This window comes from Bombina bombina, chromosome 4, assembly GCF_027579735.1.
Source record: "Bombina bombina isolate aBomBom1 chromosome 4, aBomBom1.pri, whole genome shotgun sequence".
NCBI lineage: Eukaryota > Metazoa > Chordata > Amphibia > Anura > Bombinatoridae > Bombina > Bombina bombina.
The window spans coordinates 510,545,406-510,572,989 of record NC_069502.1 but is presented as its reverse complement, the minus strand read 5'-3'; the positions used below and the strand labels follow the sequence as shown (position 1 = coordinate 510,572,989).

The following is a 27,584-nucleotide window of genomic DNA, read 5'->3' as shown; positions in this document are numbered from 1 at the left end:
GTCAATCTCTAATGTGCTTTTACCCACTATTGATACAAGATAATACATTCTGAAAAGCTTTTTTTATGTTCTGATTTGATGATTTTTCTTTTTAAATAGTGTTACATATTAGCAATAAATTTATTTTTTAAAATATTTTTTAGTACTCAGGTATACAGCTTTCTTTCTATCTTTTTGTACAAGCATACTGTACATTAAAGAGACAATAAAGTAAATTTAAAATGCTCTTGCTTTGGCTAGAAGATGCAATTTTAAATAATTACCCAATTTACTTCTATTTTTATTTTGTAGTTGCAGAAATGCACAACTGGAAAATAGCTGCTGATTAGTGTCTGCACATATATGCCTCTTGTCATTGGCTCCCTTGGTGTGTTCAGTTAGTTCCCAGTAGTGCATTGCTGTTCCTGTATGGTAATAGAAGTAAAATATTTTTTTAGTTTTAAATTGTGTTTTATCATAATCATATAAGCAAAATGTTTAGATAGATAGTAAGAAAGAGAGAGAGACGACTATTTAAGAATATTTTCAGAATACAAAAACTATATCCTGCAAATAAAACAATGTTTAAAACATTTGTTCATGCAAAAAGCTAGTTTAAAGATGTTTTGTTAATGTAACTGACAGGAAATGTAAATCTTTGAATAACTAGGGTGACCATATTGCTGCTATATAAAGGGACACAAAATACATATGTCAGGGCTGTTTTAAGAGCTGTTTAAAAAAATGTTTTGTATAAGAACCCTGACATGTATTTTTCATATGGGTCCCTTTTACTGATTGCCCATTGGTTGATAAGGAAATTTTCACAGCTCTGTTAAAGGGCAATGACACAGCATAGTGGCTTTAGACCATAAAAATTTGGGTTTTAACAAATGGCTAGATTACAAGTTTTGCAATATGAGGGGTGCGGTGCTAACTTGCACGTTATTGTCACCGCTCACTTACCTACAGCGCTGGTATTACAGGTTTTTATAAACCCGGCGTTAAAAGACAAGAAGTGAGCATAGAGCAAAATTGTGTTCCATACTGCACTCCAATACCAGCGCTGCTTAAGTCAGCGGTGAGCTGGTTGTACATGCTCGTGCACGATTTCCCCATAGACATCAATGGGGAGAGCCGACTGAAAAAAAGCCTAAAACCTGCAATAAAGCAGCGTAAAGCTCCGTAACACAGCCCCATTGATTCCTATGGGGAAACTAAATTTATGTTTACACCTAACATGAACCCCAAGTCTAAACACCCCTAATCTGCCGCCCCCGACATCGCCGACACCTACATTATACTTATTAACCCCTAATCTGCTGCTCCGGACATCGCCGTCACTATAATAAACATATTAACACCACACTCCCGCATCACAAACATTAGTTAAATATTATTAACCTCTAATCTACCACCCCTAACGTCGCCGCCACTATACTAAAGTTATTAACCCTAAACCTAAGTCTAACCCTAGCCATAACACCCACTAACTTAAATATAATTAAAATAAATCTAAATAAAACCTACTATTAATAACTAAATAATTCCTATTTAAGACTAAATACTTACCTGTAAAATAAACCCTAAACTAGCTACAATATAACTAATAGTTACATTGTATCTAGCTTAGGGTTTATTTTTGTTTTACAGGCAAGTTTGTATTTATTTTAACTAGGTAGAATAGTTACTAAATAGTTATTAACTATTTACTAACTACCTAGCTAAAATAAATACAAATGTACCTGTAAAATAAAACCTAACCTGAGATACACTAACACCTAACCTTACACTACAATTGAATAAATTACATAAATTAAATACAATTACCAAAATTACAAAAAAACAAACAAACACTAAATTACACAAAATAAAAAACAAATGACAAGATATTTAAACTAATTACACCTAATCTAATAGTCCTATCAAAATAAAAAAGCCCCCTTAAAATAAAAAAAACCCTAGCCTAAACTAAACTACCAATAGCCCTTAAAAGGGCCTTTTGCGGGGCATTGCCCCAAAGAAATCAGCTCTTTTACCTGTAAAAAAAATACAAACAACCCCCCAACAGTAAAACCCACCACCCACACAACCAAACCCCCCAAATAAAATCCTAACTTAAAAAACCTAAGCTCCCCATTGCCCTGAAAAAGGCATTTGGATGGGCATTGCCCTTAAAAGGGCATTTAGCTCTATTGCTGCCCAAACCCTAATCTAAAACTAAAACCCACCCAATAAACCCTTAAAAAACCTAACACTAACCCCGAAGATCCACTAACAGTTTTGAAGAGCCGACATCCATCCTCAGCGAAGCCGGGAGAAGTCCTCAGTGAAGTGGCAAGAAGTCCTCAACGAAGCCTGGAGAAGTCTTCATCCAAGCCTGGAGAAGTAGTCCTCCAGATGTGCAGAAGTCTTCATCCAGACAGAATCTTCTATCTTCATCCATCCGGTGTGGAGCGGGTCCATCTTCAAGACATCCGGCGTGGAGCATCCTCTTCTTACGATGACTACTCGACGAATGAAGGTTCCTTTAAGTGATGTCATCCAAGATGGCGTCCCTTAGATTCCGATTGGCTGATAGAATTCTATCAGCCAATCGGAATTAAGGTTGAAAAAATCCTATTGGCTGATGCAATCAGCCAATAGGATTGAAGTTCAATCCTATTGGATGATCCAATCCAATTAGATGTTCCAATCAGCCAATAGAATGCAAGCTCAATCCTATTGGCTGATTTATTCAGCCAATAGAATTTTGTCAACCTTAATTCCGATTGGCTGATAGAATTCTATCAGCCAATCGAAATCTAAGGGACGCCATCTTGGATGACGTCACTTAAAGGAACCTTCATTCGTCGGGTAGTCGTCAGAAGAAGAGGATGCTCCGTGCAGGATGTCTTGATATGGACCCGCTCTGCACCGGATGGATGAAGATAGAAGATGCCGTCTGGATGAAGACTTCTGCCCATCTGGAGGACCACTTCTCCCGGCTTGGATGAAGACTTCTCCCGGCTTCGTTGAGGACTTCTTGCTGCTTCGCTGAGGACTTCTCCTGGCTTCGTTGAGGATGGATGTCGGCTCTTTAAAACTGTAAGTCGATCTTTGGGGGTTAGTGTTAGGTTTTTTTAAGGGTTTATTGTGTGGGTTTTAGTTTTAGATTAGGGTTTGGGCAGCAATAGAGCTAAATGCCCTTTTAAGGGCAATGCCCATCCAAATGCCCTTTTCAGGGCAATGGGAAGCTTAGTTATTTTTAGTTTGGATTTTATTTGGGGGGTTTGGTTGTGTGGGTGGTGGGTTTTACTGTTGGGGGGTTGTTTGTATTTTTTTTTACAGGTAAAAGAGCTGATTTCTTTGGGGCAATGCCCCGCAAAAGGCCCTTTTAAGGGCTATTGGTAGTTTTGTTTAGGCTAGGTTTTTTTTTATTATTTTTGGGGGGCTTTTTTATTTTGATAGGGCTATTAGATTAAGTGTAATTAGTTTAAAAATCTTGTAATTTGTTTTTTATTTTGTCTAATTTAGTGTTTGTTTTTTGTAATTTAGATAATTGTATTTAATTTAGGTAATTTATTTAATTGTAGTGTAAGGTTAGGTGTTAGTGTAACTCAGGTTAGGTTTTATTTTACAGGTACATTTGTATTTATTTTAGCTAGGTAGTTAGTAAAAAGTTATTAACTATTTAGTAACTATTCTACCTAGTTAAAATAAATACATAAATAATAATAACAATAATAATAATAACAATAAACTTGCCTGTAAAATAAAAATAAACCCTAAGATAGATACAATGTAACTATTAGTTATATTGTAGCTATTTTAGGGTTTATTTTACAGATAAGTATTTAGTTTTAAATAGGAATTATTTAGTTATTAATAGTAGGTTTTATTTAGGTTTAAATAACTTTTTAATTAAAGTTAGTGGGTGTTAGGGTTAGGGTTAGACTTAGGTTTAGGGGTTAATAACTTTAGTATAGTGGCGGCAACGTTGGGGGCGGCAGATTAGGGGTTAATAAATGTAGATAGGTGGCGGCTATGTTTGGGGCGGCAGATTAGGGGTTAATAATATTTAACTAGTGTTTGCGAGGCGGGAGTGCGGCGGTTTAGGGGTTAATATGTTTATTCTAGTGGCGGCAATGTCGGGAGCAGCAGATTAGGGGTTAATCATTTTATTTTAGTGTTTGCGATGCGGGAGGGACTCGGTTTAGGGGTTAATAGTTAGTTTATGGGTGTTAGTGTACTTTTTAGCACTTTAGTTATGAGTTTTATGCTACTGCTTTGTAGTGTAAAACTCATAACTACTGACTTTAGAATGCGTTACGAATCTTGCGGGATAGGCTGTACCGCTCACTTTTTGGCCTCCAAAAAGAAGCTTGTAATATTGGCGCTATGGCAGTCCCATTGAAAAAATCTTTACGCAAATTGCGTAAGTCAATTTGCGGTGCAGCCAAAAAAGTGCGCGGGACAGCTATACCTACAAGACTCGTAATAGCAGCGGTAGTAAAAAAAAAGTAGCATTATGAGCCTTAATGCTGCTTTTTTACTCGTAACGCAAAACTCGTAATCTAGCCGAAAGTTTCCCACTAAGCTATACCAAAAGGCCTATTGGACAGTGGTACTGCTGATTATTTTAGTCTTATTGTTGCTTTTCTTATTACCTATTCCCCTCCATCTCTGATTAGTACAGCACACACAAAAAATCTACTGCTTTGCAAATTGATGGTGGCCTATACTTTGGAGAATGGGGTTGCAACATATAACTAAAACTGCCGCTGAACACCCTCCACAAACATAAAATCAAGTAGTAATGTGTTTTGTAATCACATGACCAAGAATATGACAAAAAAAAGTTAAGAAGAAAAAGAAAACAAACATATTTCAGGATGTTATCTTTTTAACATAAAGGAAGTATACTTTTAATGAAAAGAGTTTTGCGACAAACGTTTCAATGAGAAAATATTAATAATGTAATAAATATTTAAACATGAGCTACAATACAATTTGCACTTACTTCTGTGCCAGGTAAACCCAGTCCTGGTGGTCCTACATTTCCTTTTGGACCTGGGGGCCCTGGTGGCCCTTCAATGCCCCCAGCTTCACCCTTTATAGAAAAGAAAGTTATTAAACATATACCAAATTGGGTCTCTCAAAAGGGCACACTCTAATGTGATTATCAAAATAAAAATATGTATATTTAACTAAAGACCATAAAAATAGCTCAAAAACATTTATCTATAACTGCTTGAGGGAATTGTTCAAGACTGTATTTCAATGACGTCTATTAAAATGTGTCAGTGAAACAAATCTATAATAAGAATTTTATGGTCAGTAACTAGAAAAGGTCAAATACTATTAAATATTTTATATCATATAATTTTTAGAACTAAATCTTCTTAACATTTGGTTATCTCTGCTTTCATCCTTGCTAAATTTATCAAACAAAATCTAAGAGCTAATTTGTCCTTCTCTTAAAGGGGCATTTTGTGATGGTAATATAAAATGATAAATTATATATATATATATATATAAAGTCTGCAATATACTTTCATTATTTAGTTTGTCCAGTTTTCCTTTAATTCCATTCTGAAATTGTGAGCGTTTCAGTTCCTGTTAGAAATTGAAGTGCAGAACACTGTTATATTCCACACAGCCATTGGCTGCACACTCTAGTGGCCTATTTATAACTTTCCCTTATTGAAAGCAGAGAAGGTAACCTAAGTTACAACATGGCCGGCCCATTGTTTTATAGACATTAAAACATTACACTTATTTTCTCTCTAATGTAAACAACTAACTAAACTTAAAAAAACACATCTAAATGTTATTCACAGATTAATCTTTTATTTGAATGCTTACTTCTGTCTAGCATTTATTTAGTGCTAGATTACAAGTGGAACGTTAAATTATCGTGCTCCCGCAAATGTGCAAATTTTACCATTTGCAAGTGTGTGATATTTAATCGGCCATTACAAGCGGCTTGTTATTGCTACCGCGGGCTTGTGGTAGCAATAAGCACTTTTAAAATTAACCAGAGATCTGATTTCTGGTTAATTTTATAAATGTGCCCCGAATGCCCCCAAAATACAATCTAGTGTATCTTATTAAAAAAATAAAGATAGCAGCATCTTTATTTTTTTTAATAAAATAACAGCACTAGGCTGTATTTGGGGATTAAAGTTGGTCGGAGCCGGGTGTTGGTAAAAAAATGGCACTGAAAAGTGCCTTTACATTGCGGTCTATGTATATAGTACATATATATATATATATATATATATATATATATATATATATATATATATATATATATATATATATAGTATGTGTATATATATATATATATATATATATATATATATATATATATATAATTATATACATATATATGTATGTGTTAATAAATGTATAGCATTGTATAATTTTGTCAAAAGTTTTCATTATCAGGGTAATTTTTTAAAACACTTCTAAATCTGAATTACAATAACAATCTAAAAGATCAATTTCAATGAGAATACGTTTACTTGTTTTTTTTGTTGTAAGTCAAAAGCATGCAATTTTTCTAAACATAACAACATAAGGCTGTGAGAAAAAAAAATACAAAATTCCAGCTCTAGAAAACAAAAGGACAAATGAGTTGAAATTATGTGGCAGTAAGATAGAACTAAGTGCCAGAACATGCATGTTTTCAATGAACAAGTTCATCCATTTTTCTCTTTCTGGAATATAAACATTTGAAGGGAAATGATTTTCATATGTATTGTTAAATTACTTGAAAGTGATGTAGCATAACTGTAAAATGCTGACATTAAAATATTACACGAATATCCCTAAAATAGAAGGAATATAAATGTTGTTGCTAGTCACATTCTTTTGTAAAGGGACTTCAAGCATCCAATCAGGATGCTAGCCCCGGGACTTGCAAGGGAGCGTGCATCTAGTATGTGCAAGCAAAGTCACTTTATTCCCCTCCTTAGTTTAAGGAACTTTACTATGAAATCTTGTGAGATTATAATCCCACAAAATCACAGTAAAGCAAAGTGTGAATTCAGCACCGATGATGCAGATTGCCTGTTTGTTTTCACCATACAGATAACAGTACAAAGCTGTAGGATAACTGCTAATGGAGCACCTCCCAGCTATCAAATATTTACTAAATGGGGCACTTGTCATGAAAATATATAATCATTTGCCCTTTTAAGAATGTATGGTGCATAGATATTGCAAGCTTTTGTATTTATAATATCTGATTTATATTTTAAACAAAAAAGAGGAACTAAAAAATGAATATTAGAAACTCCAGGCTTTGTTGCTTGAGCACTTTGTGACTGGAGCAATCTTGAAATAAATTGACTGCTAATAGGCACTCTTTTTATACTGTGAATTCAAAATCTTAATAACCTTAGTTACACAAATGTTTTTTAATCTAGGTTTTTAAAAAAAAAAAAAAATTATATTCATTTGATGCATTAATGTATGATTACTAATCCTGCTATCTCTTTAATAGTTCTCTGGGGAGTTTTTATATGTTTATTTGTATATGTTTTATGGTTGAATTCAGATGTGAATGAGGCTATTTAGAGTTATTTATATTTGTCTAAGTTTTATAAATACTTAATTTCCATCGCAGTGTGTAGTCTTTTATCCATACTTTAGATCTCTCTTATATAAAGAGATTTCTTTTCTGTTGTATGAATTGGAAATTAAAGTACATGGTTACCAGTACCAGGGCATGAATTTATATTTTATTTTAAGATTATAAATTTGTAACTTTTCAAAAAAGGTCATTTGTATTTTTTCCCATTAAGCTATATAAAAACGACTTTCTTAAAGCTATAAAATATATTTCTTAGAGATTTTATGCATATTCAATAAGTATCTAAAAAGACATGCTAAGCATTAATATTTGCATCAATTGTAAATGCAACAATATCATTAAAGCCAAATGAAATGCCTTTGATTCAGATAGAGCACACAATTTTATATGACTTTTATATTGACTTATTTAAATGTCTTATCTGTGTACATATGTATTTATGTGTTTATATGGGTATATATGTCTATAAATACATATATACACATATAATTACAAATGTACACACACACACGTGTATATATATATATATATATATATATATATATATATATATATATATATACACACACACACACATATACATCATTAGACATGTATATGCATGTATCTCAATGTTAAAGACCTTTGCATGCCTGAGATTACCTGAGATCTTCTTTTTGAGCCCTTATAACTTTTGTGTGCAATATCTTTTTAAATATTTTTATTAGATGGTGTTGTTATGAGTGTAAGTGTACTTTGTAATGTATTTTTTATGTGTTTTGTGCAACTTTTTCGTTTTACGAAACAGTTAACCAGAGATCTGAGGATGCCGTAATCATTCTAACATAACACCTGTGATAAACCCCTTATCACTCGCGCACAAAACGTTTGTGCTTCACTCATAATCTGGTCCACCTACATGCACACTAAGAACAAACTTGTTCACAAGACTTTCAAAGTGCTTGCATCTACATTATTGAACTCATGGTCACTAATGCTCGTTTTGTTTTACAAGCTAGGAACAATAACTTTAAAGCCCACTTTTGTGACTCTGTTTGGAGTTAGCATGCATGGAGGTGTGCGCACTATACAAAACTCAGTCATGAAGGCACAATCTTGTTTAAAGGGACATTAAACAGGAAGAGCTGGATTACGAGTGGAGTGCACACATTTGCGCCCGAGCGATAAGGGGTTTATCGTTTGGGTTTGCGCGTGTTGGGCTTACCGTTGGAAAAACAAGTTGAAAGTAAATGCGATATATATATGTCTATATATGTGTAAATATGTTTTTATATGTGAATATATGGATTTACAAACATATATACACATATAAACATCACATTTGTTTTGTTCTTAGTTCTTAGTTCTTAGTTGAAAGCTAAACCTAGGTAGGCTCATATGCTAATTTCTAAGCCCTTGAAGGCCGACCTCTTATCTAAATGCATTTTACATTTTCTCACAGCTAGAGGGCGTTAGTTCATATGTGTCATATAGATAACAATGTGCTCATGCCTGTGGAGTTACTTATGAGAAGGCACTGATTGGCTAAAATGCAACTCTGTCAAAAGAATTGAAATAAGGTGGCAGTTTGCAGACGCTTAGATGCAAGGTAATCACAGAGGTAAAAAGTATATTACTATAACTGTGTTTGTTATGCAAAACTGGGAAATGGGTAATAAAGGGAATATCTATCTTTTTAAACAATAAATATTCTGGAGAAGACTGTCCATTTAATAAAGTGTTATAGAGTGTATTTACTGTAAATATTTCACATTCCAATTTTCTGCACATAGCAGAATATGTTTTTTGTATTTCTAAATAGATATTCCTATATATATATATGGGCAGCATGTTCTGATTGTTGTCTAAATGTAGCCACCAATTAGCAAGCGCTACCCAGGTGCTGAACCAAAAATTGGCCGGCTCCTAAGGTTCCATCCAAATAAAGATACCAAGAGACCGTAGAAAAACTGATAAGTAAATTAGAAAGTTCCTTAAAATTGCATGCTCTATCTGAATCATGGAAGTTTAATTTTGGCTAGACTATTCCTTTAATGTAACTTTAAGAGTCTCCTAGGCAAATAAAATATTGCAAGACAGTGGGATAATAATGTAAAGTTTAACTAAGAAGAGAACTAAGCAAAATTGATCAAAAAAATAAATAGGAAAGTTGTTTAAAACGCACTATTCAACCCATTTACATTTAATTTTGAATCTATGTGCCTTTAACATAAAAAGGCTGACATAGCAAACTGTGTCCCCTAAGCATCTATAATAGAAAATCATTAAAAAGAATGTTGGTTCATGTTTTTAATTAAAATATGTATACAGTACCTTTTCACCTTTAATACCCTGTTTTCCAGGAATACCATTTTCACCAGGCAAACCCTGTTAAAAAAAATGTATGGATACTTTGAAAGTATACAGTGTATTGAGGCTGATAATTAATAGTAAAAGTAAAATGTATATTCTAAAAGAAAAAAAAGATAGACAGACTGAGAAGTGAGGATATAGATATACAGCCACTGCAAAAATATTTGCATAAATGTGAAAAAAAGTCAAATGTATTCTAAAGCCATTCACTTTCTGAGTAACTGCTAGATTCTTGACATGAAACACCAAGAGCAATTTTCAAATGGGAAGCAGATAGGTCGATCTTGCATAATAATAATAAAAAAAAATATTTAGACTTTTAATTTCAGAGTAGTACTCATACTATATTAACTATACATTTTCAATGTACAGAAGTTTTTGTGGGGAAAAGAAAAAACATATTTTTTTTTTATTTGAAATGAAGAACAGCATTGCAAAATCTTAGAAACAGTCATTTCCTTCATATTAAAAACATTTTTTAAAAATTGTAAAATATTTTGAACCCATAAAAACTGTGTGAATATATATATATATATATATATATATATATATATATATATATATATATATATATATATATATAATAATTTCATCATTAAGCTGCTTGTATGAATCATCCATTTAGATAGATTCCAATATATTTGTGGACCATTCAGATTACATTATAATGAGACAAATTCTGAAGACGGTAAAATCTTTAAACAATAAAATTAACCTACCTTTACCTCTTTCACTCTTTACCATTGAGATAAATAAATATGTCAGTTTGAATGAAGAATGAGTCTTGTTCTAAGAACTTGCCATCACATTGTGCAATTAGTTTTGTGCATCCAATTGCACCTATAATATTGTGAGAACTATTGATGTTTAGGGACAAAGCTTCATTTAAAACATTTCCATGCAAAACAGAATCACTTAAGTGACATTAAAGTTACCAACAGCCATTCCTAGGATAACTATAGAGTAGGTAATCAAGCAAAGGTTACTTTGGAGTCAATTATAATCTATCACCTTTTTGCTCCTGAAAAGTTTTTTGGCTTTCTAGCCATAATGGTCAATGTGCTTTCTAAGTGATCACAATCACCTGCAGCCACAAAATGTGTTTCCTTTTTGTGTATTACGTACTTGTTATCAGAATAGAACTGCAAAGCCACCTGGAACTGACATATACAACATCCCATTCAAAAGTTATTTTGAATTAACCCCTTTGTTCTGTTTGTGTATGAAATATTCATTTACATGAGTGAGATGAACCTATTGTAATCCAAATCCACCCTAGTCACTGCTAAACAATCAGAACGCCATTTGTATCTAGACATGATGGGCATGTTTGCTCAATGACTATATTGTCACTTTAATATTTTAAGCGTTGTTTTTTTTATTACTACCTTTATTGTTTTAAAAGCACAATGTTTACGGTTTTGCATGATCTACATTTGAAATAAAAAAGGAGACTATGATTTCTATTAGAAAAACGAATTATATCTTCTTATACTGGATTTTAACAGTACTGAAGTTGTAAATTGTGAAACTGCCCCATTGAAATATTGTTTCTGCAAAGTTGATGTTCAAATGAGATTGCTCCTTTGTGAATGTTTTTAAAAGGAATGAGCCTTTACAGTAGATTGTGCCTTCATGAATGCAGTCTAAACACATTCACAACGGTGCGTTTTACAGTGCTTGCATCTACATTATTGAACTTCTAAATTGGATTGGGCCTTCTCGAATGTGCAGAAAAAGAGCCAAAAGGGTCTCATCAGATAGATTGTGTTAAACCCTTTATTTAAATACATTTTTCTTTAATAAAACTGCTTGTAGTGCACACAAAGGAACAAATAACTATGATCTATCAATGTATAATATTCAGTCAGTGATTTAAACTGGATAAATGGCTTCTATTTCAAACATAGCTTGTATCAGTCTGTGCAGTTATATTACCAATGCAAATCTGCAAATGTATTTTTTTAAAATATAAATGTATTGAACCCTGAAATCTGCATCTTATCATAAACTATTGCTTGCTGTGCTATTTTAATGATTTTTAGCCTTGCACAATTGCCTTTTTTCTAAATGTATAGATTCACAAATGAAGCCTTAATCAACAATGTTCACCACCTTGTTCACTCCATAGACTCAGGAAAAATAAAAACACTTCTGTTTACAAATTAGGGAGCTTAAGGAAGCAATACCAGTGGTTAAAAAGATAAACCATGAAATGTTCGCTACTTCCAACTTTTTAAAGAGATACAATAAATGAAGATTACATTGTGTGTTTCAGTGTAGCACAAGGCAAGATGGTTTGAGTGTGCAGTGTGTATCCTTAATGGTTGAACAGGGAGTAAATGTTAACCTTATACACAAAGGATGGCATCAGTCTGGGCTCAAGTATTCCTAATGTGATAACATCCTTCTTACAGTTAAGATTAAAGGGACATGAAACCCCCAAAAAATTATTTCATGATTTAGATAGAGAATACAATTTAAAAAAAACTTTCCAATTTACTTCTATTTTTTTAATGTGCTTCCTTTTCTTGTTATCCTTTGCTGAAAGGTTTATCTAGGCAAGCTTAGGAGCAACAAAGAATCTAGGTTTTAGCTGCTGATTGGTGGCTGCAAATATATACTGTACTGTCATTGGCTCACCCATATGTTCAGTTAGAAATCAATAGTGCATTGCTGCTCATTCAACAAATGATACCAATAGATTGAAACAAATTAAATAATAGAAGTAAATTAGAATGTTTTTTAAAATTGTATTCTCTAACTGAATCATGAAAAAAAAAATGTTGGGATTCATGTCCCTTTAACTTTATTTTTTCCTTTCATCACTGATTAAGTAAGGCCTGTCAAGTACAGTCTCTATTTAAAAAGATCACTTTATTTATGGCTTAATACATTTTCTCCAGTATGTGTTATCTGTTTCTATGTCCTATCACATTTGTAAAGTTAATTTTCAGCATGTTCCAAAATTAAAAAAAGAGAAGAACACAAATCTACTGTAATTTTCTAATGTTTATACAGACTTAAGGGTTATATTTGCTATAACAAATCAGTGTACATATTATTACATATTTATACCTACTTCTTTTCCTGGTGATCCATGTGGTCCAGTTGGTCCAGGCTCCCCTTTTGCCCCCTAAAGTGTAGTATACAAATGGCATACTAAATAAGATGGAAAGATTATGTCAGTGTAATTTATTAGTAACAATAAACCCTTTGGATCTTGACCTGGATTTGTAGCTGTGGAACCCAATATGATGAGAAAGTTTGACGCCAATAACCTTTCTGGTTTGTTAATTATGAACCATACAAAATGAATAATGTACAGTGAAATTATATATTTACATTTTTGTGTCTAAAAAAAATATGTAATTTACCAACTCTGTATATCCGTAATAAACAATGCTCATATTTGCTTATGCAACACATATCATGGATTTGACCCAATGCTTCGGTCTGAACTGTACCTGTGACCCAGGAGGTCCTGCAAATCCTGGTAAACCTGGAACACCGTGTTCACCCTACATAAAATACATATAAGAAAATCCCAAAATAAAACAAAATATTTTTATTGTATTAAGCTATAGCATATATTAAACACAATTTAATGTGTCAATTTTAAACTTAATTACCTTATCTCCTTGATCTCCCTTTTCTCCCTGAAAAAAAATCACATTGCAAGCCTTAGATTTTAGTTTTTTTTTCTTCATATTTATATGCAAAAATAATACTAATAAAAAAGTAAAGAAAAAGTTGATGTGCAGTAGGGAAATAGAAATCTAATAGAAAACAAAGTATACAGGTTTTAAATGTAAACACTTATTTTATTTGATGCCTACAATTTGTTTAAAGAAATGAAAATGACGAGCCTTCACTTTCTGAAATAAAAATGGTTCTAAATCATTGTCTAGAACCATAAATCTGGAAATATTTAAAAACTGACATCATCCATAATGTTCTGAAAAATTATCTCAATCCGCCTCTAGTTTTCATCAATGAGAGGTTATATCAATCATTATTAGGCTAGTATAATTAATTTATCTTACTTTTTACCTTACATTTCCATTTGTTTTATTCATATATATTTAAGATAAAACACAATGGGTCAGATTATAAATGGTGCACTAGTGATAGCAAGGGGTCCGATATTAATATCGCTGGAGTGCTCTAACATTAGCATGCAACTTGATATTACATGTCCATGGTAAATCCCATTTAGCAAAGAAGGGTTAGTGCGGCCGACATCACTCTAGCGCAACCTATATTTTCAATGGATATTGCAACTGTGCTAAAGTGCTCATATTAGTTTAAAGTTATAGGTTGCACTTGAGCAAAAGCAGAAAATGCACTAGAATATATTGTGAGACTTGAGACCTGAAGTAAAGTATAAAAGTTAAAAAAAATCACAAAAACATATAGAAAAAAGTATTAAAATAAAGTATTACACTAATAAATACACAATTTAATTAAAATATATATAAAAAAGGTTTTAAAAGGCATATGTAAATCGCTGAATGTTTGACTGCATATATATACTGTATATACACACATTATATATATATTTATATATATATACACACCATATCTAAATATGTGTGTGTATACATGTGTATTTATGTGTTTATATGTGTAAATATGTACAGTATGTGCACACATGCAAACATATATACACATATAAACACATGTATAAACACAAATATATATACATACTGTATATAAATATATGTATATATATATATATATATATATATATATATATACAATATTATTTTTATTTGCTTTTAAAATGTTTTGATGTGTATCTATCTATATATATAAATAAATATGGGAATAAATATATATTTTACACAAAATAATTTATATATATATATTTAAAAAGAAAAAGAACGCCAACACAGAGAAAAGTATAAAAATATAACACCTTGTTAGCTACAGTTAAAAAATTAGAACATCTACATAAAATAGACCCTACACACAAAGAAAACCTTGCAAACCTCACACAGGCTAGAGAAGAAATTAAATGTCTGCACGCAGAAGAACACCAAAGAAATGCACTCTGTCTGAAACAACTATATTATGAACATAGTGACAAAACAGGGAAGCTCCTAGCTAGGGCTATCAAACGTAAACAATTTAAAACTCATGTACATAGTGTGACTGACAGAGAGAACCATACTCATGCTGACACACCTACTATAGCAGAGGTCTTTCGTACATACTATAATCACTCTATACCATAAATAAGACAGATTCCCCTGCCAACCTAACTGCATCACAAGATCCAAAACTTCGAAAGGTATCAACATACTTTCAGGACATTCGACTCCCAACACTACAAACAGAGGAAGCTCTGACTTTAGATGAGGCCTTCTCCGTTTAATAAGTTCTCTCAGTAATTAAAGATCTCCAGGGAGGTAAAAGCCCAGGCCCAGACAATTTCAGTGCTAAATATTATAAATTATAGGCTGCAATACTAGCCCCACATCTAGCAACACTATTCAACTCTTTAGACAATTTAAATTGCTTTCCTCCATCTATGCTTTCTGCTCACATTACTGTCCTCCCCAAACCGGGGAAATTACCAGACAGACCTGAAAACTTTAGGCCTATCTCTCTACTGAATATAGATGTGAAAATCTATGCCAAGATACTAGCCAAACATCTCAATAAATTCCTACCAAAATTAATATCTCCAGATCAAGTGGGTTTTGTCCCGGGATGTGAAGCCCGAGATAACACTACAAAAGTTATCCAACTAATTTCATATGCCCAAAGCAACAACATCCCGATGCTCCTAATCTCAACAGATGCTGAAAAAGATTTTGACAGGGTGGACTGGGATTTTCTTAGGGTCACCCTGTCTCATATGAAATTTGGACCCAAATTTATTAATAATATTTTCTCCCTATACTCCTTACCTTCTGCCTAAGTAAAAATAAACGGAACATTGTCTAACCTGTTTCATATATGCAATGGAACAAGGCAGGGATGTCCTCTGTCACCTTTGTTGTTTGCTCTCTCAATAGAGGTATTAGCACAAAAAATTTGAAACTATAATCTAATATCAGGGATCAAGTCGGAACACAAATTAGCCATGTACGCAGACAACATTCTTATAACATTATCATCCACTCATACATCACTACTGGCCACCTTTACAGAATTTACTAATTACAGAGAAATATCCAATTTCCAACTAAATTTGACTAAATCGGAATTACTAAATATCTCCACACCAGATAATGATTTACAGCAAGCCCTCATAATCTGCCGACTCTCAGTTCAAATTCACAAATTAAAATATTTAGGGATCTACATTACATCATCACTCTCTACACTATTTGACACTAACTTCGAACAACTTTTTGACTCAATTGTTAGAGATCTTTCAGCTTGGAAAAATAACCATATCTCGTGGCTGGGCCGCATAGGAGTAATAAAAATGATCATACTACCCAGGATTGTTTATCATCTTCAGACTTTACCAATTCCACTTCACCATACTTATATTAAAAGACTACAAGCTGAGATAGATAAATATATCTGGAGAGACACAATACTCAGAGGTAATAGGAACACACTATATGTACCCAAGGAGAAAGGTGGTTTAGGACTACCAAATCTAGATCTCTATAAAAAAGCTATAACTTTACAACAGCAAGCCGAATGGTGCATGAACTCCAAGGATAAAATATGGGTACAATTAAGTAGGGAAGTCCTTAGTGTAGAAAATGTTGGGATGGCTACCCTCAAAAGCCAAACAAGCGATAATAAAAGATTACCCAATCCTAATAGAATTCTACAATCAGTGCCACAAAATCCCACATATATCTTCTGCACATTCACCGCTAACTCCCTACATCCAAAACTCAGACCTTCACTCTTTAGGCCTACTAGAAAAGCCAATCGGGTATGCACATAGCACAGGTTTCGGTCATTAAAGTAATCTCAAGCTCTAAATTAAAAACATTAACTGAACTGAGAGAATTTGACAAAGCATTCAACTGGTTTTCTCACAAACAACTTAAACACTATATAGAAACTCACATACAGAGAAAACACTTTATAAGACTGCCAACGAACTACAAACAAATATGCCTAATGAACCCACTCCCCAAGTGTCTCATTTCCCTGACATATGGATTATTATTAAATCAAGGAGGAAACCCTCCACCCACCTATTCCCACAAATGGAACCTAGAGTTAAGAGAACACATATCAGATAAAGATTGGAACAAAATATTCATAAACCCCACCAAAGCCTCCATCTCTGCTAAAATCCAGGAGATGAATTATAAATATCTAGCCAGATGGTATCACACTCCACACAAATTAAAAGCTATATTCAAAAATACAGACAGCAAATGCTGAAGAGGTTGCGGAGAGGAGGGTACACTACCAAACATTTGGTGGGGGTGCGGTGAACTACATAAATTCTGGTTGGAGATCTTGGAGGTCATGAATGCCAAACTTGGAGTTCAGATTCCTAACAGATCACTATCTTACTGCCTAAGATAAGGGACATAAGCAAAAATAACCTCCTCTTTCTGATGTTAAATAATGCCAAAATGCTGATTCCTAAAAATTGGAAATCTAACAAAATACCCTCTATAGTAGAATGGAAAAAACAAGTAGATTAGTTACTACAACTAGAACAATTACGCTACCTGCATGATGGAAAGGTAGAAATACATGAATATACAGTATCTCGCAAAAGTGAGTACACCCCTCAAATTTTTGTAAATATTTTATTATATCTTTTCATGTGACAACACTGAAGAAATGACACTTTGCTACAATGCAAAGTAGTGAGTGTACAGCCTGTATAACAGTGTAAATGTGCTGTCCCCTCAAAATAACTCAAAACACAGTCATTAATGTCTAAACCGTTGGCAACAAAAGTGAGTACACCCCCTAAGTGGAAATGTCCAAATTGGGCCCAAAGTGTCAATATTTTGTGTGGCCACCATTATTTTCTAGCACTGCCTTAACCCTCTTGGGCATGGAGTTCACCAGAGCTTCACAGGTTGCCTCTGGAGTCCTCTTCCACTCCTCCATGACGACATCACAGATCTTGTGCTCCCCCACCATCCGTTTGAGGATGCCCCACAGATGCTCAATAGGGTTCAGCTCTGGAGACATGCTTGGGCTTGGCCAGTCCATCACCTTTACCCTCAACTTCTTAAGCAAGGTAGTGGTCATCTCGGAGGTGTGTTTGGGGTCGTTATCATGTTGGAATATTGCCCTGTGGCCCAGTCTCTGAAGGGAGGGGATCATGCTCTGCTTCAGTATGTCACAGTACATGTTGGCATTCATGGTTCCCTCAATGAACTGTAGCTCCCCAGTGCCGGAAGCATTCATATAGGCCCAGACCATGACACTCCCACTACCATGCTTGACTGTAGGCAAGACACACTTGTCTTTGTACTCCTCACCTGGTTGCTGCCACACACACACTTGACACCATCTGAACCAAATAAGTTTATCTTGGTCTCATCAGACCACAGGACATGGTTTCAGTAATCCATGTCTTTAGTCTGTTTGTCTTGAGCAAACTGTTTGCAGGCTTTCTTGTACATCATCTTTAGAAGAGGCTTCCTTCTGGGACAACAGCCATGCAGACCAATTTGAAGCTGTGTGTAGTGTATGGTCGGAGTACTGACAGGCTGACCCCCCATCCCTTCAACCTCTGTAGCAATGCTGGCAGCACTCATACATATATTTCCCAAAGACAACCTCTGGATATGATGCTGAGCATGAGTGGAACCTGTCATGTGAAACCGCTGTATGATCTTGCCCACCGTGCTGCAGCTCAGTTTTAGGGTCTTGGCAATCTTCTTATAGCCTTCTCATAGCATCTTTATGTAGAGCAACAATTCTTTTTTTCAGATCCTCAGAGAGTTTTTTGCCATGAGGTGCCATGTTGAACTTCCAGTGACCAGTATGAGAGAGTGTGAGAGCGATAACACCAAATTTAACACACCTGCTCCCCATTCACACCTGAGACCTTGTAACACTAACAAGTCGCATGACACCGGGGAGGGAAAATGGCTAATTGGGCCCAATTTGGACATTTCCACTTAGGGGTGTACTCACTTGTGTTGCCAATGGTTTAGACATTAATGGCTGTGTGATGAGTTATTTTGAGGGGACAGCAAATTTACACCATTATACAGGCTGTACAATCACTACTTTACATTGTAGCAAAAGGTAATTTCTTCAGTGTTGTCACATGAAAAGATGTAATAAAATATTTTAAAAAGGGGGGGGGGGCGGAGCCAACTATCAAGGAGAGCAGACGTGTGCCCATGGAGCTCCCATACTATAATTAATTAAAGATGTGCATGAATATAATTCTCAAGTGACCTAAACTTATAAACGCTGTAGAACTCAAGGGCAATCACACCTGTGTACTGACTTGTCAACAAATCTTTAATAGGTGGCATTTTACATCACTTCAGCCGCATCAAGGTCTTGAGGCCTGCTATATCTGTCGGATCAGTTAGAGTATAAACCCTGCTACAGATTAAGAAGAACCCTCACCTTTCTACTAAAGAGATGGACCCGGAGACCGCATTGCACAAGTTTGAGGACCGCTGCTATGAGATCTTAGAGGATCACTTCTCAGAGATGAGAGATCTACTTATGCAGCTACGTGACCTGTTCTCTGTCCCACATGGAGGGCAAGATGGCGGCGATAAACTCCGACCTTCTAACGCGGTCTGTCTCCAGTCCCTAAGTGATCCGGAACTGACAGCGCTCCCGAAAACCACAGCTATTTTGGCTGAAATATGTAAGCAGCAATACAATACAAGCTGCGAGAAACTACAGGTTAACCTAAGAGAGCTGAGGCCTGAGTCTCACATTCTAGCAGCTACGCCGATTGAGGATCCGAATCTAAGCGCTAACCTGGGAGATAGTGAGGGAACGACATCGCATGAGCTGGCTTGTGTAGTGGGGTTAGATCAATCGCCCCCAAGATGGACTGATGTCTACGATCATCAAACCTCTTGTCGCAGAGGGACTGTTCCGGTCCCTTCTCCATGGTCCTGGGGCCTGTCGGATTCAGTACAACTGTCAGAATCTAGAACCGCATTGGTCACTGGTGTCGGTTAGAGGACAGCTTTGCCGGGAGTTTGAGGCAACTTGGATCGTCATAGGTGACCAGGGAAATAAAGATTCAAGATGCCTTAAGACACTCCGTGCACACAACTCTGACACATACACTCTAGTCGAGTTTCTATACAGTTCTTGTTCATATTACCGTGTTTACCTGGATCAGACTGTGCCCTAGAAGTTATTCATAGGTTTTACAAGATGCCTGCGATGACTGTCATGATTGAGGTTGCAATTATCTCTCTAATCAGTTCGGGACACTTATTTTGATGTGGTCTGTTTATTTGATTGTCTGTTGGTCACTTGACACACTAGATCTCTGTTTCACAGTTTCCCTTACTATAACGTTATGTTTAGATTATGGATATACACTCTACAAATAATACCTTTTTCTTAGGTCCTTAAACTTTAACACCCCCTTAGAAATTTTGTACACCACTGTGTTAGCAGTTTCCAGATACACAGCAATGGAATTAGCTACATAAAACACTATAGTTAGCTATTATCTAGCTTAGGTTTTCCCAGAGACTAATGCATCTCTAATACATATGGCCCTATTGCTAGTACTAACTTGTCCTGTGGGGTATACAATTACATATATCTCTCCTACACCAGAACTCCCTAATATTTTATAAAGATGCAAATATCCTATTTATGCACTCGCGTTTTATTAGTTTCTTTACATTTCTATTGTCACTTAATGAGCATAATTTGTGTGATTTATAACTGCAGCCCATTCACTCTGCAAACATGAGCATATAGTTCTAGGTAAGGGATAATTATCATAAACATCTAGTATAATTTTTACTTTAGCCTGAATACAACCCTTAGTCTACATCACATCCCCAACCTGTTTAAGTCTTTTGAAAGTTTGGGAAGGGTAGACCTCTCAGTTTCATTATGTTTTAAATATTGAGTTGAGAAATGTTTGTTCTACAGTTGTCAGATCCTACTGTTTACTATTTCCATAAGTATTTTATACTGTTATATATCTTCTCATATACCTATTTAATCTGAGGAGAGATGGGTTGCTATTTAGTTTGTGCGTAAGAGTATGTTCTTCTCATGATAGCTTGAACCTATGACATGTTTAATCGACCAGATCCAAATTAAGAAATAGTCATTGCGCCCTAGCTGAATTAGTGCCTGGTGACATCCCCCTGACCAAATATTACTGGTGAACATATCGTATTCATTTTAATGCAGCGCGTTTGGTGTTTTAGTACCCATTCACCCATTCATTTTAATACCCTCCAGAACAGCTGCTTCTCCATACAGAGTACCCTACATGCTTACTGTTAGCTGTGTGGGTAACGTTATATTATGTTAAAGTTACAAAGTCGCCCATATTCTCATGACAAATATCACTTCAGTCAATGTAAACATAGTTCTTCACCCTTACTTATAACGTATCTAAAAAACCTCAGAGACCTGAACATACCCATGAGTGTAACACTTTATCTGGCTCCGCCCCCTCATCCTTACCCTCCCCCTTACCTTACTTTAAGCGGCTCTTGTCCGCTGCACCCCCCACCCACTTTCTTGCTAACTAGCTAAGCTCACTACCTATACGCAATAAACTTAATATGAGGAAACTGTATATTAACTATTATCCCTTAGAAATCACAAGATAGGTTCCTACTAATCTGCTAATATGTAAGCCTTTTCCATTATACCAGACAATTTTTATTTTACCTGAGCTTTAGCTACCATAACCTATTATATATTAAAAATGAGGTCACTATTAATGCAACTCAACATTGTGTAACACATTGCTCATAGTCTTCCTATGTAACTTTGTCTGTAGAGTATTACCTATTAACTTAAGTTCATCCTGCAGCATAGTTTGAACATAGATTCCTCATGTAGATGCGTACCAATATGCTGCCTATGTTACATATATTGTTGATCCATATTGCTTGTTCTTAGAGGTTTATCTCTCCATCTTGTTACATAACCTAACTGTATAATGCAATGTTGAGCTGTTGCTCATATGATTTATGTATATTGTGGAAACCTCAATAAAAAAATATATTTAAAAAAAAAAAAAAATATTTAAAAAAATGTGAGGGGTGTACTCACTTTTGTGAGATACTGTGTGCTAGAAACCTCGAAAACTTCCCCCAGACACTAAATTAGATAATTAATCTACACACAAAAACATACAGGGATCACCCACTCCCCCTCCCCACATACTGCTCACTCTCCACCCCCCCTTTTTTTTTTTCTTCCCCCCATCTCCCTTACCTCGCCAGATCAAAACAGATATTACTAATAGTTGCTCGTTTCTCAACCACGTTGTTCTATGGATATGTTTGATTTGTATATTTTACATGTTGAAATTGTTAAAATATAATGAAAAAAACAGAGTTTATTCTATTCCAATGAGACCCGAGAAGAAATTGGACTCTCTGAAATCTTGGATCTCACACTATGCAATATGGATAGTGCATACTTGTAAAGGACTAATTCATATTGTCTTGATGTTATATTGTATTGTCATTATATTTTTCAATAAAGCTCTTTTGAAGAAAAAAAAAATTCTTTAATATGAAGAACATAGGAATGTAAAATATTCCTAACTCACTTTCAGATTTAGTGCAGCTTAATAAAAAAACTAAAACCTAGACTGCATACTGGCTGACTGTTTGCCAGTACCTAAGATGGTGGTGACCAGTGAGGGAGAGGGAGGAAACAGTGGTCAGGTTAGGATCAGGGAGTGGGATGTGTCAGGTGGGAGGGTAATCTCTACACTACAGCTAAAATTAACCTTACAAGCAACCTGGATAACCAAATCACTACCGGGAATAATAGAAGTGTGGTGGCAGCTGCAATTAGTGGCATTCTAATTACCAAAAAACAATGACAAAGCTATGTATGTCTGCTATTTATGAACAAAGGGGATCCTAGAGAAGCTTTTACAATAATTTGTGCCATGATTGCACAAGTGGTATGTAAATAATTTCAGTCAGAAACCCAAAATTTGTAAAAAAGTAATGATTTTTTTATATCATCGCATTTGCCGATTAAATGGTGGCATGAAATATACCAAAATGGGCCTAGATCAATACCTTGGGTTGTCTACTTTAAAAAAAAATATATGTTGTTTTGACAGGTAAATAAAAAACAATGTTTTATTTATGTTAAAATGGAGTGATAGCAAAAATGCTAAAAATTCTCTGAAAATTCCCGGTAGTGAAGGGGTTAATTAATATAATCAAAACATATCTTTGTGGTTCCTTATACAAGTGAATGCTTCTATGATAATTTTCATAAACTATACACATACATACATTGACATACTGTATATACATAGAAACACCTACACATGCACACACACACATACATACATACTGTATATGCACACAGTTTCAGTGACAGACTTCACTGTGTATGCCTCATATGGAGTGCCAAAAATTCTCACAGTGACCTTTATTACACTGGCAGTGATGCATACTTTACTTTGGTTATACCTTTATTAACTTCATCCCCAATCTAATAAACGTCACTGCTTGCTCTGTGAGCAGCCCTAAGCTGTCACTGTAGGTGCAGGAAGCGCACAGATAGATGATCTCTATGTCATTTGCCGGGTAGTCTATCTCTGAATACATCTGTTTTGCAAAAATTAGTCTAATCAAAATTGTTCCTTTAATTATGTAGTATTAACTCAAGCTTCTCTGGAGGAGTTAAAACAATTTACTTAAATAAATTATAGAGAAAAAGACTAAATAATAATAATAGCACAGACATATTTAATGTGGTATTTAAATTTGAATTTAATGTACTTTAAAAAAAAATCATACTGATTTAAGAGGAGGTGCCACAATGTTAATTTCATAAATTCATATCATTCAGCTCACATTTACAATCATAGAGCTCGAACTTATTTCTTATTCCGTTAGAGATTTTTTATGAAAGGACCAGGGGTTACCAGAACTCAGCTTGTAAATAATAGTGTCTAACATCCAAACTTGTCGTGCAAAAAATGATTAAGCAAAAAACCATATCCACAGGCTACAAGAAATTCCATTTCCCATTAAAACAGTGAGCAGGGTAAACTATTTGGGAGCAGTTCAAATATGAATGAGCCATCTCTCTTAACTATGTGCAATATAGATAGCAGTGTTTTCTCTCTATTAGACAAATCCTTTGATCCCAATGAAACAAACTCTATTCATGGAACAGCCCTTCTATGAGGAAGATTTTACAGATGACCTAAGTAATGGAGGGGTCTTATGTGCTAAAATTTATCTTGGATAGTGAGAGTAAAAAAAAATCTTTCAAAATTAAAATTTTTGCTATTTAATGCATTCATCATAAGAAAGAAAGAAAAAAAGAAAGAAAGAAAGAAAAAAGCAAAACTTTAATAAGCCAACAAAAGAATTAATGAATGAATGTGACAGAAAATGTAGTTTGATTTACACTAAAAACAGGAAAGGTTTCAAATTACAATTTTCAATAACGATTGACAGTTAAATGATTTCTGTGTCAACTAATAAGTATGTAAGTTGCAATTTTGTTCTTGGCCAATCCTGACCCTATAAAAATATATACATACACACACTATACAGTACCTTGCAAAAGTATTCACCCCTGGCATTTTCCCTATTTTGTTGCATTACAGTCTGGAATTAGAATGGATTTTTAAGGGTTTGTATCATTTGATTCACTCAATATGCCTACCACTTTGAAGATGCAAAATATTATTATTATTAATTAATTTTGAAACAGACAAGAAATAAGACAAAAAACAGAAAACTTGAACATGCATAACTATTCACCCCCAAAGTCAATACTTTGCAGAACCACCTTTTACAGAAATTACAGCTGTAAGTCTCTAAGGGTACACCTCTATAAGCTTGGCACATCTAGCCACTGGTATTTTTGGCCATTCTTTTAGGCAAAACTGCTCCAGCTCCTTCAATTTGGATGGGTTGCAATCTTTAAGTCATACTGCAGATTCTCAATTGGATTGAGGTCTGGGCTTTGACTAGTCAAGGTCAGGCCAGACCAGGCCAAGACATTTAAAAGTTTCCATTTAAACCACTCGAGTGTTGCCTTAGCAGTATGCTTAGGGTCATTGTCCTGCTGAAAGGTGAACCTCCATCTGAATCTTAAATCTCAAATCTCTGGAAGGCTGAAACAGGTTTCCCTCAAGAATTTCCCTGTATTTAGCACCATCCATCATTCCTTCAATTGTTACCAGTTTCCCAGGCCCTGGTGATTAAAAAAACATCCCCGCAGCATCATGATACTGCCATCACCATGCTTCCCTGTAGGGATGGTGTTCTCAGGGTGATGAGAGGCGTTAGTTTGCGCCATAGTGTTTTCCTTGATGGCCAAAAATGCTCAATTTTAGTCTCATCTGACCATAGTGCCTTGTTTCATATGTTTGGGAATTCTCCCACATGCCTTTTAGCGAACAGCAAACATGTTTGCTTATTTTTTCTTTATGCAATGACTTTTTTTCTGGCCACTCTTCCATAAAGCTTTCCATACTGTGGAGTGTATGACTTAAAGTAGTCCTATGGACAGATACTCTAATCTCTGCTGTGGAGCTTTGCAGCTCCTTTGGGGTTATCTTTGGTCTCTTTGTTGCCACTCTGATTAATGCCCTCCTTGCCTGGTCGGTGAGTTTTGATGGGCAGTTCTCTCTTGGCAGGTTTGTTGTGGTACCATATTCTTTCTATGTTTTAATAAATATGGGTTTAATGGTGCTCCTTGGGATGTTTAAAGTTTCGGATATTTTTTATAACACAACCCTGATCTGTACTTCTCCACAATTTTGTCCCTGACCTGTATGGAGAGCTCCTTGGTCTTCATAGTGCCAGTTGCTTGTTGGTGCCCCTTGTTCAATGTTATTGCAGACTCTGGGGCCTTTTAGAACAGTTGTATATATAATGAGATCATGTGACAGATCATGTGACACAGATTTCACACAGGCGGACTTTATTTAACTAATTATGTGACCTCTGAAGTTAATTGGTTGCACCAGATCTTGTTTAGGGGTTTCAAAGCAAATGGGTGAATACATATGCATGCACCACTTTTCATTATTTTATTTTTTAAATTTTTTTAAAAAACAAATTCTTTTCACTTCACCAATTTGGACTATTTTGTGTATTTCTATTACATGAAATCCAAATTAAAATCCATTTTAATTCCAGGATATAATGCAACAAAATAGGGAAAATGCCAAGGGTGTGAATACTTTTGGAAGGCGCTGTATGGCTAAAAGTTTGTGGTCAACCCTACTAATTATTGACTTCAGATGTTTCAGCACTCTGAGTGCTGAAGGATGTGGAGAGTAAAAATCACCTGTCATCTGTTGCATCACTCACTGCAGAGTTCCAAAATACCTCTGGAAGCAACATAAGCACAAGAAGCTTCATGAAATCTGTTTCCATGGCTGCAAGACTATAAACAAAGCTTGCATCAACATGTACAAAGCCAAGTGGCGGCTGTAGTGGTGTAAAGAACGTCACCACTGGACTCTGGAACAGTGGAATCATGTTCTTTGGAGTGACGAATCATGTTTCACTATCTGGCAATCTGGTGGAAGAATGTGTTTGCGGCAGATACCAGGAAAACACTACCTAGCGGAATGCATAGTTTCTACAAAGGCCCATATTACAAGTGGAGTGCTAATGATAGCATGGGGAGATATATACATATTGCTGGGCCACAAATTGATACAGATTTACCATAGGTTTGGTATGGCTGCCATCCCTTTAGCATGCCCTATACTTTCAATGGAGATTGCGGCCTTGCTAAATATAGCTCATATTACAAGTTGAAAGTCATGGCTTTAAATTAAGCGCATGCCAAAATAGTGCTAGAAGATTTAGCACAGACCTGCAGTAAAGTATTAGGGTTCAAATAAAAGTTCCACAAAACACATCTAAAACCATAATAAAATAAAATATTACTCTCATATACACTATAGTCAGAAAATAGCTTTAGGTTCTTTACTTACATGCTCACCCTTTTCTCCTTTTGGGGAAGAACCAATCTGTAAATGTAAGAGAAAAATGTCATCTTAGCTGAGATTGGATACATTTGCATACATAAATGATTCAGAATATAATATATATTTGAGAGACAGCATACATCTAGGGTAAATTATTTACACAGTTACATGATTCTTGAAAAGCATGAGCAGGATGACAGTCTAAAAAGGCAGCAAATAAATATTTGATTTTGACTGATTCTTTTACGTCTTTGAATTCATTGTTTTAGAAGTTAAAGTTTTTTTGCAGCTATCACAGATTTCTCTTAACTTGCATCATATTTAGTTTTCTTTCGTGGGCATTTCTTTACATATACATATTCTTTACAGTGGAATTTTCTACATGAATATCAAGATAAATATTGCAATATGCCCAAAAATAACACATAATAATGATGAATAGTAGAATACTAAACGACTTTAATTTTAGCAATCTTCTTATATTAAAGAAACATAATTACTATGATTTTGAAATATGAAATGTTTCATTATTTATGTTGTCCCCTTTTCCTGTAATTTAATTCTTAAATTTGTGTAATTTCTAAT

General features: G+C 34.8%; 1 protein-coding gene across 4 annotated transcripts in view; it reads right to left on the bottom strand.

The window, feature by feature from the left end:
- COL19A1 (collagen type XIX alpha 1 chain) overlaps positions 1-27,584 on the bottom strand; it is a 1,696,717-nt gene that overhangs the window by 415,739 nt on the left and 1,253,394 nt on the right. For all 4 annotated transcript variants that reach the window (XM_053710417.1, XM_053710419.1, XM_053710420.1 and 1 more), the window contains 6 exons: positions 27,006-27,041; positions 13,546-13,572; positions 13,381-13,434; positions 12,996-13,049; positions 9,875-9,928; positions 4,982-5,071 (listed from right to left, as the gene is read on the bottom strand). In XM_053710417.1, coding sequence (XP_053566392.1) covers positions 4,982-5,071; positions 9,875-9,928; positions 12,996-13,049; positions 13,381-13,434; positions 13,546-13,572; positions 27,006-27,041 — 315 coding nt within the window. The remainder of the gene's footprint in view (positions 1-4,981; positions 5,072-9,874; positions 9,929-12,995; positions 13,050-13,380; positions 13,435-13,545; positions 13,573-27,005; positions 27,042-27,584) is intronic.